The sequence below is a fragment of the Mollisia scopiformis genome, assembly GCF_001500285.1.
Source record: "Mollisia scopiformis unplaced genomic scaffold LY89scaffold_29, whole genome shotgun sequence".
Classification (NCBI taxonomy): domain Eukaryota; kingdom Fungi; phylum Ascomycota; class Leotiomycetes; order Helotiales; family Mollisiaceae; genus Mollisia; species Mollisia scopiformis.
In genome coordinates, this window is record NW_017263609.1 from 559,973 (window position 1) to 574,932 (window position 14,960).

The 14,960-nt window shown below is 47.5% G+C and overlaps 6 protein-coding genes across 6 annotated transcripts; 4 read left to right on the forward strand and 2 right to left on the reverse strand.

Moving 5' to 3' along the window:
• Nucleotides 1–724: 724 nt before the first annotated feature.
• On the reverse strand, nt 725–4,058 carry LY89DRAFT_657749 (uncharacterized protein). Its single transcript, XM_018212442.1, has 2 exons — nt 4,004–4,058; nt 725–3,954 (listed from the first exon to the last, which is right to left on the reverse strand). The coding sequence occupies exons 1-2, from the start codon at nt 4,034–4,036 to the stop codon at nt 775–777; spliced, it is 3,213 nt and encodes a 1,070-aa protein (XP_018063758.1). The 5' UTR covers nt 4,037–4,058; the 3' UTR covers nt 725–774.
• Nucleotides 4,059–4,981: 923 nt separating this feature from the next.
• Nucleotides 4,982–5,707, forward strand: LY89DRAFT_741117 (uncharacterized protein; the record flags this gene model as incomplete). The annotated part of the gene is made up of 4 exons (XM_018220667.1): nt 4,982–5,121; nt 5,226–5,351; nt 5,403–5,466; nt 5,597–5,707. The coding sequence occupies 4 exons, from the start codon at nt 4,982–4,984 to the stop codon at nt 5,705–5,707; spliced, it is 441 nt and encodes a 146-aa protein (XP_018063759.1).
• A 451-nt stretch (nt 5,708–6,158) lies between these two features.
• LY89DRAFT_711204 (12-oxophytodienoate reductase) lies at nt 6,159–7,878 on the forward strand. The gene is made up of 2 exons (XM_018217886.1): nt 6,159–6,555; nt 6,617–7,878. The coding sequence occupies exons 1-2, from the start codon at nt 6,238–6,240 to the stop codon at nt 7,553–7,555; spliced, it is 1,257 nt and encodes a 418-aa protein (XP_018063760.1). The 5' UTR covers nt 6,159–6,237; the 3' UTR covers nt 7,556–7,878.
• LY89DRAFT_628528 (alpha/beta-hydrolase) lies at nt 7,500–10,166 on the reverse strand. The gene is made up of 4 exons (XM_018211184.1): nt 9,480–10,166; nt 9,315–9,431; nt 9,105–9,260; nt 7,500–9,055 (listed from the first exon to the last, which is right to left on the reverse strand). Exons 1-4 carry the CDS (start codon nt 9,874–9,876, stop codon nt 7,968–7,970), a joined length of 1,758 nt encoding a protein of 585 aa, XP_018063761.1. The 5' UTR covers nt 9,877–10,166; the 3' UTR covers nt 7,500–7,967.
• A 750-nt stretch (nt 10,167–10,916) lies between these two features.
• LY89DRAFT_657758 (uncharacterized protein) lies at nt 10,917–12,324 on the forward strand. The gene is made up of 5 exons (XM_018212443.1): nt 10,917–11,087; nt 11,233–11,490; nt 11,536–11,662; nt 11,710–12,047; nt 12,096–12,324. The coding sequence occupies exons 1-5, from the start codon at nt 10,956–10,958 to the stop codon at nt 12,213–12,215; spliced, it is 975 nt and encodes a 324-aa protein (XP_018063762.1). The 5' UTR covers nt 10,917–10,955; the 3' UTR covers nt 12,216–12,324.
• Nucleotides 12,325–13,294: 970 nt separating this feature from the next.
• Nucleotides 13,295–14,949, forward strand: LY89DRAFT_690423 (uncharacterized protein). The gene is made up of 6 exons (XM_018216097.1): nt 13,295–13,368; nt 13,499–13,918; nt 13,969–14,170; nt 14,214–14,323; nt 14,373–14,530; nt 14,576–14,949. Exons 2-6 carry the CDS (start codon nt 13,534–13,536, stop codon nt 14,702–14,704), a joined length of 984 nt encoding a protein of 327 aa, XP_018063763.1. The 5' UTR covers nt 13,295–13,368; nt 13,499–13,533; the 3' UTR covers nt 14,705–14,949.
• Nucleotides 14,950–14,960: the final 11 nt, after the last annotated feature.

The window sequence follows — 14,960 nt, forward strand, 5'->3', positions numbered from 1 at the left end:
TTGGGGTTGCCAAAGCATGAAGATGATTGTAGAGACAAATGGTACGCTAGTGTCGAACATGGTCCAGAAGCTAGTGGCCGAGTTGTAAGCGCTTCCAACTTGCTGAAGGTGAATCCGTGGGCCATCCATCCAAAGCTCAAGAAAAGCTAGGTAGAAACTTCGTTCAACTATCCTCATAAACCCCACTTAAAACAGACCTCGAACTCGTAAACATCAATACCAGGATTGCGATCCTAGGAATCTGATACAGAAAAAACATCAATACTTTCACGATGTTCGAAGCATGCACCAACCCTCCTGCCAGCTTTTCGTAGTGTCTACTCCTAGCAATATCAGGCGAAACATCGAAGACAACGGGAATAGTTGGAGTAAAGCACTACTAACAGCTGTGGCCCGCAACAGGTTCCGCTTGAGACTTATTGCGTAACTCGAAATCCATGCTATGCAGTGCAGCCCTCCTGGGATTAGAGTCGATAGTGCGACATCCATTGCCAGATACAAACTTCTCTTCAATCACTGCAAATCTGGGAATTGAAGATCTTGATAAATTCTCATAATTAAGATCAGAGAAAAGAATCTTCAGGGAAGTGGATTGCCGCAAGAGGTTGCCAGACTACTCACAAGGAAAGAAGAGACATGAGCAACGCAGTCCGCGCAGTCCGCGCAGTCCGCGCAGTCCGCGCAGTCCGCGCACCCAGCGCAATCCGCGCAAAAAGCTGATAAACTGGCGATGCCAACATATATTCATTGGCCCAAAGTCAGGCGTCTTGTTCATCATCTACCTTGCTTCTTACTACCTTTACCTCCCCGCCCTTTCTGTGGCGCACCTTTACTCGATTGCCCGGCCGATCCACCAGCCATCATAACCCTAACCTTCCCAACCGGCACCGTGTTCGCAACCTCCTCAAACTTCCAACCCTTCAGAAGTTCAATCTCCCTTGGCCACATCCTCTCCGTATCAGTCGCACTCTCGTCGACCTTCCCCTTCGCAGTCGAATCATTCAACCACCTCCCCAAAATCTCCTTGACAGCCTTCCCCTTCTTCTGTGCACCTGGCTGCAGCTTGGCTTTGTATTTGTACTTCCCCATCGCTGCCCAAGGAGCACATATCGGGATGGCCTCAAGAATCTCATCTCCCTTGAGCGGTGTACCAACCAGAGATTCGAAGATAGTCATCTTCTCCTCCTCGCCTTCGTCTAGCACTTCTTGGCCTTCCTCCAACATCAACTTGCGAATCTCCTCGTGTTCAGCAGTTTCCTTTTGAGTGCGTTGATGTTGAGCCTTTCGGCGCTCTTTTTGGAACGCTAGCTCAGCTTCTCGTGCTGCCTTGGCTTTCGCCTCGGCCTCTGCTTTCTCTCGACCAGCGGCGGCGCCGATGAGTTGTTGTGCTGCGATGCGATCTTCTTCGTCTTGATCTTTGTATTTTGTAGCCATTTTCTTGGCTTTGCCTTTCTTGCCTCGCTTGGGTGGCGGAGGTCCTTTCTTGGCTGTGCCCTGCTGACTTGGAGTCTGGGTACCAGTTGATGGGTGCGTGTTGTCGGCATTCGTCTCGTTGTCTGAGTCCTCATCTGAAGCTTCCTCCTCCTTCTCAGCTACTTGCGGGTCTGCTTCGGTATCGCCTGCCTGGTTCGCAACCTGGTCCTCAGGAGAAAGATCCTCTACTTCGCCAGCTACACCATGGATGTCAAGCTTAGACATCTCCTCAGTAGGCTCCTCTTGATCGTCTTGTTCGGTGTGAGTTTCAGGCTGGAGAGCATTGGTTCGGGGCTGCTCATCCTCGGGTTCCTCTTCAGATTCGTGATCCTCAGCTACACTGCCTTCGTCATCATCTTGATCGGCTTGACCGTCTCCACCCAGAGATTGGGTAGCACCGGTGCCATATCCAAATTCGCTACTTATTGGATCCTCTTCCACGAGTCTATGTTTAACATGTCTTGCCTTGCTCTCTTCACTAATCTGAAAAATGACTCCAAATCCTAGAAGTAACACTGCTGGAGGAAGGAAGTTCTTCTTTCCTCGGACCATGAAGCTGCCAGTCGGTAAGAATTCTCCTGTAGGTGCAGACTTCGATACTTGGTCAGCATTGACCCACCATGCTGACATACCAGCTTTTGAATCCCATGCAGATGAACACGAGACAGCCAATGTACCTGCTTGTGATAATGTCGATGGTGGGATTGGAGAATCTGGTGTCTTGGGATTATTGCGGATGACGACAGTTGCTGCGCCGTGAAGGTCGGCATGAACATAGACATCTCCCTTCTTGAGATACTTCTTGTATAGCATCTCGTTCTGTTGGGCATCCTTTCCACCTAGAACAAGATATCCATCGGAGGAGATGAACCAAATGAATTTCTCAAACCACATCAGTCTGCGTACGGGACGTAGTATGGCCTTTTCTTGCTTCAGTCCTTTCTTCAGGTCCTGGGCAATCTTAGCTTCTTGGCTCTTTAATGCCTTTGTCGAAGCTTGTAACGTCTTTTGCTCCTTGTCCGCAGCAGATCGTTTCTGGTCGTAGTACTCTCTCGAATTAGCCCATGGCGATAATCTCAACTTGACATCGATTGTCAGACGCTTATCCTCTTTCTTCTGTTTGGGCTCTGGCTTTGCATCCTCATCTTCGAGATCCGATGCATCGCTATCAGTTTCGTAAGCAGAGTCATCGTCCTCGACGAACTCTTCTTCGTCAAGTAGTAGAGTAATGATATTTTCTTGGAGCTTCAGAGGCAGTTTGATCAGTTCTGCCACTGGATTCTTTCGTTTCTGCTCCCGTTCGACAAGCTTTTCTATCTCAACCCAATCCATTCCTTGCTCGATCAGACCATTGACAGAATCTATAGCTTCTTGGACCCATTCTGCATTGACAGTTAAAGCTTCCGCTTTCCGGATATGCAATTCTTGCACTTGCTGCAATCCCCCCAAACGCTTGGCCTGATCTTGTCGAGCTGCTTCGATTTTCCGCTTGGCAGTGAGTTCCCTCTCCTCAAGCCTAGACTCTAATCTTTGACCTTCAATGGAGGAGAAGAACTCATCCACAGTCTTATTGAAACCCTTGAATTCCAGAAAAACAGTAGTTAGATCACCCTCGAACTGCCTCGGTCTGAACGGATGAAAGTCCTCGTACAAAACGAACTTTCTCGATTGCTGTTCTTCCGTGGCTTCTTCGTAACCATCTTTCTTCTTTGCAATAATATAGCCTTTTGCAACCTCGGAACTTGTGATCTCCTGAACGACTCTTTGTGCTTCCTGTAGAGACCTCATCAAAAGGTCTAAGAGGCCCTCGTTTCCCAAAATATCTGCTGGCTTCAGACTTGAGTCAAATTTCGTGATACGCATGGCATGGTCGACAAGCATAGGAGGGTATTCCGTGATAGAAACAGCCAATGCTTTCCTCAGCTCATCTGCCTTCTTCTTCGCCTTCTTGCCGGCCACAAGACCGCCGTCCCCTCTCTCTACAGCCTTTTGTAATGCATCTTGTAATCGTTCCTTCGTCAAAGGTGGAATTCCTCCATAATTCTGTCTGTTCTCCAAGGAGTATTTCAGACCAACCCTCTGCTCTTCTTGTCCTTCGCCAGCTCCGACAATCCGCAACAAGGCCAGAATGTTCAGCTCTTTGTCTGTCAGGATAATATTGCCACTTGCATAGAACTCCAAATATAGCTTGTATTGTCCATCACTGAACTGGAATTCTATGATTCTGTCTGTGCCGACCTGCGAAACCGCTGTGACTCTTCGTGTCTTCAGGACCTTTCGCAACCGTTGGATGAAGACCGATGGCGCAGCTGCTGTAGCACGAGAGAACTCTGTAAGATGACACCTGAAACCCGAGTCGATAATGATCTGTTGCTTGTTGTCTGGTTTGGCGAACTTCACGAGGAATATCTTCGAAGAGAGGTCGTAAATATTTGAGACGCGCAGAGTGACTAAGGCATTGGAAAGCTCGTGGGCGATGACCTGGAGATATTTAGCACGTCGTAGAGATATAGTAGATAGATGCGCGTACCTTGACATCTATGGAGGAGAATCTTTGCTTCATCTTGTCGTTACGAAGCACAATGTTGGGAGGTTGTGGGATGTAGCGGGGCAAAAAGTTCGAGTATCGATGATGTCTTTGTCACCATCGCCAAATCTCGGCCGCCGGACATTGAGAATTTCTCACTTTGACAGCATCGCTCTTTGACTCCACACCGGCGCCAGCTTACATCTCAAAAATTCAGCTATAAATTCACAGATCAAATTCCCAGAATGGCCAGCCTACACAGAGGAGAATTTCTCCAGCGAGAAGCTGATTCACCTTCGCCTTCACGGTCATGATGTTGCATCACATCTTCAAAGCATCCTGTACACAAAACTTCAGCAACGCCTTTGTTGCTTGGCATGTAAACTTATAATTCGTTCTGATGTGATTCCCTTCTCGCTTGTCTGTCCCGCATCAAGTCGCACTGCTAGTGAAATTGCTCTCAGCTGGGTCTTTGGTAGTCCAGAACCGTTTTAGCTGCATCGGAGCCGTTTGATTTTGGATCACCCCGCAATGTCTTACTCGTGGCTTTCTGTTTTGCTTGAGGCTATTTGATCAAGGTCTTATAAGGCTGACCTGGCTCTGGGTTTAAACCAGAATCTCCACAGGTGGCGTCGCACTATACCTCTGTGGACACGCCAACTTCAGCTCCATCGCCAATAAGTTTGGTAGTTACATCGAGCTTTCTGGGTGACCTCGCCTCGTTTGCATCCTCAATCCACTGATTGACATTGTCGTGGCTGCTCAGCCTATTCGAGACTTGAGGTTGTAAGTCTGGAAAGCTACCATTCAGCTGATACTACATGTATCGAGAACGCCCTGGTTTGAATGGATGTTGGAGCCTGCAGTCAAGTATAAAGCATGCCTTCCTCGCCGTCCTCAAAAAAAGTTCTTGTCAGCGAACCAGATCTGAAAACATCCGATAATTCAACACCTGTCTTCTAGCTCATCACAACCGTCAACATGGCAAACCTTACACACTTCAACCCCAAGGCATCCTCCAAACCTTACATGGGCCTATTCTCTAACTGCACAATCGTGCCGCCTAATACTGCTCTCGCCTATATCTCAACACAGTGGGCTGCTGACCCGAGCACTGGCGAGTAAGTCTGCCCTAAATTCAAGCAAGGCATTGTCCTTCACTATCCTTATCACTTCAAATCATATTACTCCGTAAGCCTTACCAAAGCTAACATGACTTTAACAGACTTGTGGAAGGCGCCGCTGGTGATTATACCAAGCAGTCTAAAATAGTCTGGACCAATCTCGTTGAAACTCTGAAGGAGCTTGGCGCACAAATGAAGGACGTCGTACACACAACTGTCAGCTTTTCGTGAGTAATACATATACTCAACCAAAAATGATAAATCTAAATTTTGTGTAGCGAATTCAACGATGACATTGGCAAAGCTGTCGTCGAAGCTTGGGTATCTGTCATGCCAGACGAGGTAAGAACACACTACTACTGAAAATTGCGTTATTCGATTCCTTTCAACATGTCTGCCCTTGCGTTCCTTGTCGCTGCATCGTGCTTTTATCTATTACTTCTTCTTCGGAGCATTGCTAACAAGTCCTTAGTGGAAGCAAGACATGTTCAAGCCCTCTCTTACATTCAATGGAGTATCTATTTTCCATCGTCCCGGTGTCGTCTATGCCGTAGATTTGGTCGTCGCTGTCCCTTCGAAGTAGGAAATCTCGACAGGAGAGCGCAACTAGCACGTGATTATGAATCGAGGATATTAGCCTATAGGTTCCTCTACATCTCCTGGTCTGGTTTTATGGGCTTGAATATTCAAATAAATTATCTTGATTCAATCTCTCTCCATCTTTTCTGAGGGGAAATTCGTAATTGTGCAATTTCTGCCCCAAGCCCCTCCCCTACCCCGCCATTGCAAGTGCTGCCCCTCATTAAGTCTCCTTTCCTTGTCTTCATACAATCGACAACCTCTATCTCACAATCCACATCGGCAGCAATATGCGATCTTTCGGGACTTCGCAATTATTTCCGATAGATCTTGCGGATCGCTGCAACTAAAGGCTAGGAGATCCGTCGGGCTGGGCGGTATCCCACCTTTGGCATGATGTGCATTGCGTGCTTTTGCGCGTCTTCTCGCCGCGTCGCACCTATGAATTCTAACATGGAAATTAGTTGTCTGGTTCTCAAATCTTTTATTTTTGTCATTCCCATTGTGTGCTGTTCTATTCATTTCTAAAGGAAAATGGGATCATCACCACCTCGAGGCTCAGCCTCTAAGCTGTTCACTCCACTCGCCATCTGCAATGGAAAAATCAATCTTTCACACCGCGTAATCATGGCTCCAATGACCCGAAATCGAGGCATTCCCCTGAACGAAAGCACAACCGAGAACCCTAACCGAATTTGGGTGGCAGATGAGTTGATAGCCAAATATTACGGCCAACGCGCTACACCCGGCGGGTTACTCGTGACAGAAAGTATCATGCCATCTCCCGAGGCAGGAGGGATGCCTGGTGTACCTGGATTATGGCTGAAAGAACACGGCGAAGGATGGAAATTGGTATTTCTCCTTCACTCCTAGTCTTCAAATCTAGAGCACACAAGCAACTAACAGGCGAAAGACGACAAAAGCAGTCCACTCCGCCGGCGGCATAATTTTCGCCCAGCTAACCCACCACGGCCGCTGCGCACTCTCAATCTTCACTTCGACACCCATCCACTCCGCCTCCGCAACCCCCTACTCCACCGACGAGAAATACGCCTATCCCGCGCACGGCAAACCGTATTCCGATCGCGTATTCATGAAAGACCATCCCCCAACCGCAATGACGAAAACAGACATCGAGCGCACTATCAAGGACTACGTCTCCGCAGCTAGGATGGCGGTCAAGGAAAGTGGTTTCGATGGCGTGGAGTTACATGCCGGGAACGGATATCTCGTTGAGCAGTTCTTGAGCTCGAATGTTAATATAAGGACGGATGAGTATGGAGGCAGTCCCGAGAAGAGGTGTAGATTTGCGTTGGAGGTGCTGGAGGGGTTAGTGAAGGAGGTCGGGATGGAGAGGGTGGCGGTGAGGTTTAGTCCGTGGGGCGTGTATGGGGATGTGCATGATGAGGCGAGGTTTGAGACCTGGAGTTTTCTTTGCAGGGAGATTGCGAGGAGGTGGCCTGGTTTTGGGTATGTGAGTTTTGTGGAGGCGAGGCAGGATGAGTTGGATGCGAATCCTGATGTTAAGAATTCTTGGGGTGTGGATAGACCGATTGATTTGAAGTGGGCGAAGGAGATTTTGGGGAACATCAAAGTTATCAGTGCGGGTGGGTGGGATGGTGAGACGTGTTGGGAGGGGATTGAGAGGGGAGATGTGGATGGGATTGTTTTTGCGAGGTGGTTTGTTAGCAATCCGGATTTGGTGGAGAGGTTGAGAGGAGGGAAGGAGTTGAGTATGTATAACAGGGGGAAGTTTTATGGTCCGACGAGTAAGAGAGAAGTGGGGTATACAGATTATGGAACGTGGGAAGAAGTCGAGGCTGCGAGAGAGTGTGACAAGACGGAGGTTTAGATCGAATTGAAACAAAATTCAGTATCAGACATAGCCATGGTCGCCAGTAAGAGTCTGAGGAGAAATCATCCTGGTGTTGATAAAGTAAGTGTGGAAGCTATTTCCCAGACTCGAGGGAAAATCCAGCTCGTCAAACCTCAAAGAGGCGCGATTCTAGTGGATAGATATACATCGCCGCAGATTTATTGGCTTTCAAGTCGCAACCCCGCTATGAAATTACCTCGCTATCAACGCAAACTCCAAAGTCGATGCTCGAAACACAACAGCAAGAGATACAGACAAGAGATACCAAAGTCACAAATAACGTGAGACATTGGGATTAGAATGAGGTTAAAAATTGGTATAGAACAGATTGAGATGACCATTCAAACCACTTCTTTTCATCTCCATCGAGACATTACTACCGCCCAGACTAATACTGCAACTGCTCAATAACCTCAGCACTATTCAAGAACCCACACCTTTCACGCAACCTCTCCTTCATAATCCCTTGATTAGCCGCTGCCATCCCCTCCTCCGCACCTCCAATAACATACACAATCCCCTCACCCTTCCCATCCGGATATGCACTCGTCCAACCAGGCAACGTATCCTTCCCCACCAGACTCGGTTTCCCCGTCGCAGCAAACGAGCTCCATGACCTAGGCAGCTGCCTCGCAAGCTCATAATCCGACGCCGAAGGATCAAAATGGTATCCCGGCAACCCAGCATCCGTGACATTGAAGATAGACAGATTGCCGTACAGATAAGAGAGTTCAGATGTGTGAATTACGCCTAAACCCGGGAGACCTGTTGAATTGAGGTAGTTCCCTAGAATTGTTTGGTTTCCGGAGTATAGATAGACGGGCGGTTCCGTGCTGTTGGGGTATTTCTTCGCCATAGCGGATGCGAAGTAGAATGAGGGACACGTGAGGAGAATGTCACGGAATATTTCAGCGCTGCGGTAGAATTCAGCGGAGAGGTTGGCGGTTGTGTTGGGGCTGAAATCGGATACGGGATAGAGAGATAGGAGGTTGGTTAGGGTTGTGGAGTTTAAGCCTGGATAGTAGAGCTCGAAGAAGGATCGGGTGTCGTTGGGTGTTTTGATGGCGGAGTTAGTGAAGAGAGTAGCGTCATTCTCCATCCAGCCTGTCATTATTTTGATTTTGGGGAATTTGCCTTCCGCCACTAGCTTGCTTGAGAGGTCTGGGAGGAAGTCCTGGTCAACGGTTGGCAAGAAAATGTCTCCGTCGTTGTTGGCTGATGTTTCATCGATAAAGTCGAGAGTTAGGTTCAAGAGCTTTTCCATTGGAAGTGAGCGCAGGCAGTCGATCATGGATGGCGAAGTGGAAAAAGCATCGGTAGCATTACAGCCAGCAGCCACGGCAATTGCAGATGTTGCATTGAAGCTGATGTTGCTGGCCATTGTCGGCTCAAGTGCAGTACTCTGCATGATTGCGCCTTGGAAAGGAACAGGCTTTTCACTGCCGTAAGCAAGAACTTGCATCTCTACACTCAGACCTAGAAGGACTCAGCAACTTAGATCTTGATCAGTGATTTCATAATTTACCCCCAGAAGACTGTCCAAATATTGTGACATTATTTGGGTCGCCTCCAAATAGGTGGACATTGTCCTTGACCCACTCGAGAGCTAGCCTTTGATCACGAAGACCGACATTCAAAGACTTGTTGCCTCTGAGTGCATCAGAGGTCGCAAAGCCGAAAACTGTAGCGCGGTAATTAGAGACGGCGCTCAACCCCACTTTTGTAGAAGACTTACTATTCAGACGATAGTTCATGGCAACATAAATCACTGGATATCCGTTCTCAATCGATTGTTGAATGAGCCCGTCTGGCTGATTAGTTCTGGCATATGCTGTTCCGCTGTTGAGTCCACCTAAAAGCGATGAGAATATACCGAGCCCTGGTGATCCGTATTACCCACCTCCATAAATATACGCCATAACGGGAAGCTTTGTACCATGACTGATATTGGATGGTCTTGAAAGAAGGAGATTTAAGCAGTTTTCTGATATATAAGTAACATTTGTTTCGAACAGAAACCCTCCACCTGATGCTTGTGGGCAAGATGGTCCCGCAGCAGTGGCATTGAAAACATATCCTGATGGTGGTGCGAAAGGCTCTGGAGGTGCAAATCTCCTGTCACCACTCGTATCTTTGCCATATGGGAGACCGAGAAAAGTTTCGATCCCCGGACTTGTAGTAATCCCTTGGTACGAAACATTTCGTCGTGAGTCTGTAACGAATGGACTCGCGATTGCACCAACAATGAAGCTGGCTGTGGCCAGAACTTCAGCGGCACGATTGAACGAAAGTGGCATGGTGAACTACCACACAATGTCGAGGAACGGCATGAAGAAAAAGAAACATCTTGTGGCACAGGAATGAGCGATTTAAAGATCGGAGATCGTCCGCTTCTAATTTCGCAAATCGTTCCTTGATGGAGCCTTGGCCAGGATTATCCTCAGGATGTCCGATCCAGAAGGTGACTCAGGTGAGTACTTGAAAATACGTCAAAAATTTAGGATTTAAAGTTTGCGCCATTAGTTACATGTCAGGACAGTAGATGAAATACCGGTATCGCAATCGATGCTCTCTCGCACTCCACAACTGATACGCTGTGTTCACAGAATGGTCTTTTGGAATGAAGGCGGGATCAAGAAGGGGTGTGGCACATGAGGCCCAGTACGGGTGCTCTTCGGCTTCGGTTACAGTAAGAGAATTTTGAGAGTCGGAAGTTCAAAGAGCATTCAACAAACTCCGCGCCCAAGATCGAAACTGTAATTGTTAACAATTTTCTTGTTGTTGTTGTGTGCAATTGCAAATAGTCTTTGACAACAGAATAATATGTTTATCCGCTCTTCAAGATAGTCTATATGTGTTATCAGATGACTTCTTCATCAGTACTGGAGGCTCAGGCAAAGCTGTTGAAAGCATAGGAATACTTGTCATCGTCTCAGGCCAAGTGCTTCCTACTCCTCGTATAGGTGTATCGTCATCTCTTCGTCCTTGCATAGGTCTTTTGGTATCGCAGCAGCAATCACCACCTCCAATTCTATCCTCACTTCTTTCGGTAACTCCAAAGCGCCGGCCCTCTGAAGAGGTTCTAAAGTCATACACCTCATTAACAACTCCCTCAATCGTTTCGGACAAATACTCTCAAATTCTTTCTCTCCTAAATCTGCTGCTCTTGTCTCTGTTTTCTTCGTTGTCGAATCTCAACAATGCCCTGCATTCTGAGTTCGAACTCTCACGTGTCAGCGCGCGTCCACCGCGAACGATCGTCGCAGTGACGTACTATGTAAACAAACGTCATAACATCCAGAATCCCGTCTCACATTTTCCTTCTCACTTACATTCCATACATCTGATTTCATAATTTATTCTGGAGATCTTAAAGATGCCACCGAAACGTAAAGCACTTGCCTCCGCGAGCGGGAACGCCCGAAAATCTCCTAGAACCAAGACTGCCCCAGCGAGATTTGGGCAGGATGATGGGAAGAGGGAGTTTAAGTATTCAGATCCAAAGAGTGTGAGTCCTCGCTCAATATTCTCTAATATATGAATGTCTGTCCGAAGGATGGTATCCCAATTGAAGGTCAATGTCTGTTCTCGTTGCAGACATCCTCCTTGTCACAATGTCGGCCTCCAGCAAAATCCATTCTGACAGCTCACAGCTGGAGAACAAACCTACCTTCCAAAACCTGGAATGGTACAACCTCCACAAGTTTATCGATGACCCGGACTGTCAAGACATGCCAGCCGATGGTGAGCTCATGGAGCCGTACTACGACCGGGTTTCCGACCTTGGAATTCCCGTCACGGAACTCGGTGGCGATAAACTCGATAAGTTTGTCGACGAATGCGAGAATCGAAATCAGGATATTGAGGGGTTGTATATCTATAACGATTGGAGTGGGTGGGGTGTTAGTGAGGTGAGTAGGGTTCTTGATTGAGGGGGATGGGCTAATAATTTGTAGGTGATGGAGAACATGCTGAAGGAGTTCGATGCGGAGGTGAAGAAGAAGGATGTTAGTCCGTATGCGAAGTGGGGGTTTGTGGAGACGTTTGCGGGGTATGTTATGGAGGATGGGTTTGACTTCTTAGGTTCGTTACTCTTCTGCCACCTCTTGACACGACTAATGCTGGTATAGACAACGAGAACAGTCCAAGCGTGAAGGAGATCATCGATATGCTGGGTCTCATGACTTTGACAGTCTTCGATGTCCTGTCTGAACACGATCTACTTAAACCAGGCTCAGAAATCAAGAATCTTGAGATTATCTGCTTGATCATTCTCGATTTCATAGTGAAGGATTGCGGAGATTTTGAAATTGAGTGGGGGTGTGAGGTTATGAGGCGGTGTGATGAGGCGGGTATTGAACTTGAGAAGCATGTGAGGAAACAGGTCAACATCGGTGTGGAGGACTTGCAGAAGTTGAGAGATGAGTATAAGATGAAAGAGAGATTGGACAAGGATTGGGATGATGAGGTAGGTTTCTGTGAATTCCGAAAGAGGTTTTGCTGACGATAAATGTAGTATGAGACATTCCGACCGAATCATCGGGGAGGGAATAAGTACGATTTGACTAAGATGTCTATGGTTCTTAAGAGGAAGTATTCGATTGGTCCAGAGGAGGAAGTGGATGAGACGGATTGATATAGTCATGGCCTTCATCGATTTGATCTGTTGAAGAGCTTGCCTCTAGAAAATCTAGATATCGAAGAACGACCTTCTACCTACAATTTATCCACTCCAGCAGCGTCGTCGCGTATGCCTAGAAGCTCATATTTTTAGTGGAGGCCATTGCCACCGATAGCATGATTTGTAGAAAGGCCCTATTGAAACCTCATCGCTTGATTAAAAAAAGGTTCCGCGTGGCACAGCCGAAAAGCACCGAAACATCGAGATGTTTGGAGGACAATATCTGCGATCTTATCCCGTTATTTACCAGGCAAGCTTGACAGAAAAGGGATTTCTGTCCGAGTAATCTCCAAGAATTCCCATCCCGTGCGAACTATGACTTCGGAGATTGGAAATGCAGATGGGATTGTATGTCTAACTCCAATTGATACGAATGGATCCGTCAGAATCAAGGTCGACTCTCTCGGAGCGCAGCCATGTATGGCCCGCAACTTCTTGATCTCTAACTTTGAGTTCTGAGAGGTTGCATGTTCTAGTGGTGTAGTAACGAAGTAATCTCATGACAATATTCTGGCGGAGCTGAACTCAAGACGGAGGCAACATGATGTTGAAGATAATCAAACTAGGACGCTGATTTACGTGTTGAGAGAAGTGACCAAGAGCAGGATGTTGAGATGTAATATGATCTGTCGTTTAATTCTGCTGGAGTCTGAATTCACGCATGGAATGCTTTCCAACAATAGCAATTCGAGAAGCGACTGTGCTTTGTAGATCTGGGGAGAACAGAAACTGGGGGGCTAATGAACAGCTCGAAGTCTGCCGAGAAGGTCATTGAAGAAAGATTCAGCTCCGAATCTGAAATAGGTAGAAAAGCGCAAAAATTAAAACTCGCTGGTCTCTCAGGGATCGTTGATGATTTGAAAATAGGTGCCGCAACTTAAGAATCGTTCGCAATCCACGGTGCAACAGATTGGATGCCAATTAAGGCGGTGGATGTTGGAAGGAAGTATCCGGGCTAGTCCAGATCCAGCTAGAAGTCTCAATCGCGAGCCCCGCGTGTTTTCCAGAACCGCGCTCCTATCACAGCCTCGCAGAATTTCTGTACAACCTATATAAATCCAAGTCCTTGGTATTCTGCAACTACCAAGGAGCTCGGTTTCTTCGATCAGTGAGTCTGCCTACTTTCCTATTGTCTTATTACTAGCGATCCAAAGATGTTTTACTCAACCTCGCAGTCCAAATGCGAATGAGGCTGTGAAAGACAACATTTCTCACACAGAGCTAACACCCTGTCGTAGTCTACCATACTGCCCCCGCCGAATTACCTGTCATAATGGCGATCCATCCACTGCTGCCGGGCATCGAAGTCGCCATCTGCGTCAACAACGAACCCCTTCGTGAGTACGACGATGAAGACTCTTGGACTGGCACGACACGAAATGCCGTGGGCTTTGAGACCAAGACGATCACGAAATACATCGAGTCTGTCGCAGATCAGGAGTTCGGAATCAAGTTTGTGCTTGATAACCATTATCAGCTCACTTCTCCATTCCTTGTCTTCTACACCAACATAGATGGTGAGAATTTCGGTGGTGCTGCCTTTGATGATCGCAAGACACATACTCCATGGGTAATCCACCAAGAAGGAGTGAAGAAGGGAGGGAAAGGAAAGACCCCTGTGTATCTACTGCCTTTTAAGTTTACGAAAATTGAAACAAGTATGCTGCATCATTGACTACCGCATTCAACCATAGCTAATCGAGGGCAGCTCTTAATCAGAACGCTATGCGCACTCTCGAGGATGACAAGAAGACAATGAGCAAAACGGGGAAAATAAGTATCGAGGTCTTCCGATGCTCGGGGGGTGCTAGTTTTGATCGCGATTCCAACGTGCCCAAACTCGGCCTTGATCCCGACTCGAAACTCCACGAGAAATCACTCAAAGGCGAACCAAAGTACCATGGTGCATCGTAAGTATTTCCGCGGCGTGGTAGGAAGCCACTGACCGTCTAGGTTCGGGGACGCGCGTGTAGTATCATCTGAGAACAAAGCCAGGACATATACGGAATTGGACGGTTCGGACTCCCCTATTTTAAGATTCGTATTCAAGTACAGGTCGAACAGTAAGAACTCTTTCCATGCCACCGCGTTTATACTAAGATACTGTGGCAGAAGCGCTGAAAGAGCTTCTCATCATTGAACGTTTGCCAGAGCCAGAAGAAGCAGCAGCGCCAGCTGAGGCTCCGCCTGAGGTGCCGCCTGCTGTCGACCTCGAACATCTTAACGACAACCAACGACGAAAAGTAGAAGACTTCGTCCGGAACCTTACAGTACGTAATTTTTCTCTTCGAGGTACTTCATCTGACAGTATAAAGGAGGGCGGGCCAAGTACTCAACCTAAGAAGGTGAAGCGAGAACGTGACGGCGAAAAGTCACCCCTTCAACTGAAGAAGAAGCTCAAGACGGCCGAAGAGGTTGAGATAGTCGACCTTACTGGAGACTAGCACCGACTTAATTTGGAGCATGGTCACACCAAGTCAGACTACTGCCTATGGAACGGAGAACAAGACTCACGATATGCATCTTTCTTTCGTCTGCTAAGGAGTTTTGGAGTTTGGCCCTGCTTATTATTATACCCAGGTCTGCATTGATGAAGGAGGGTTGCGTGTACATTGCAAGGAGAGGCATGCGCTATCTAGCTTTTTCTGAGAACGTCACCATGCACTCTACAGTTTAAATTTAGAAAGGCATTCGCTAACC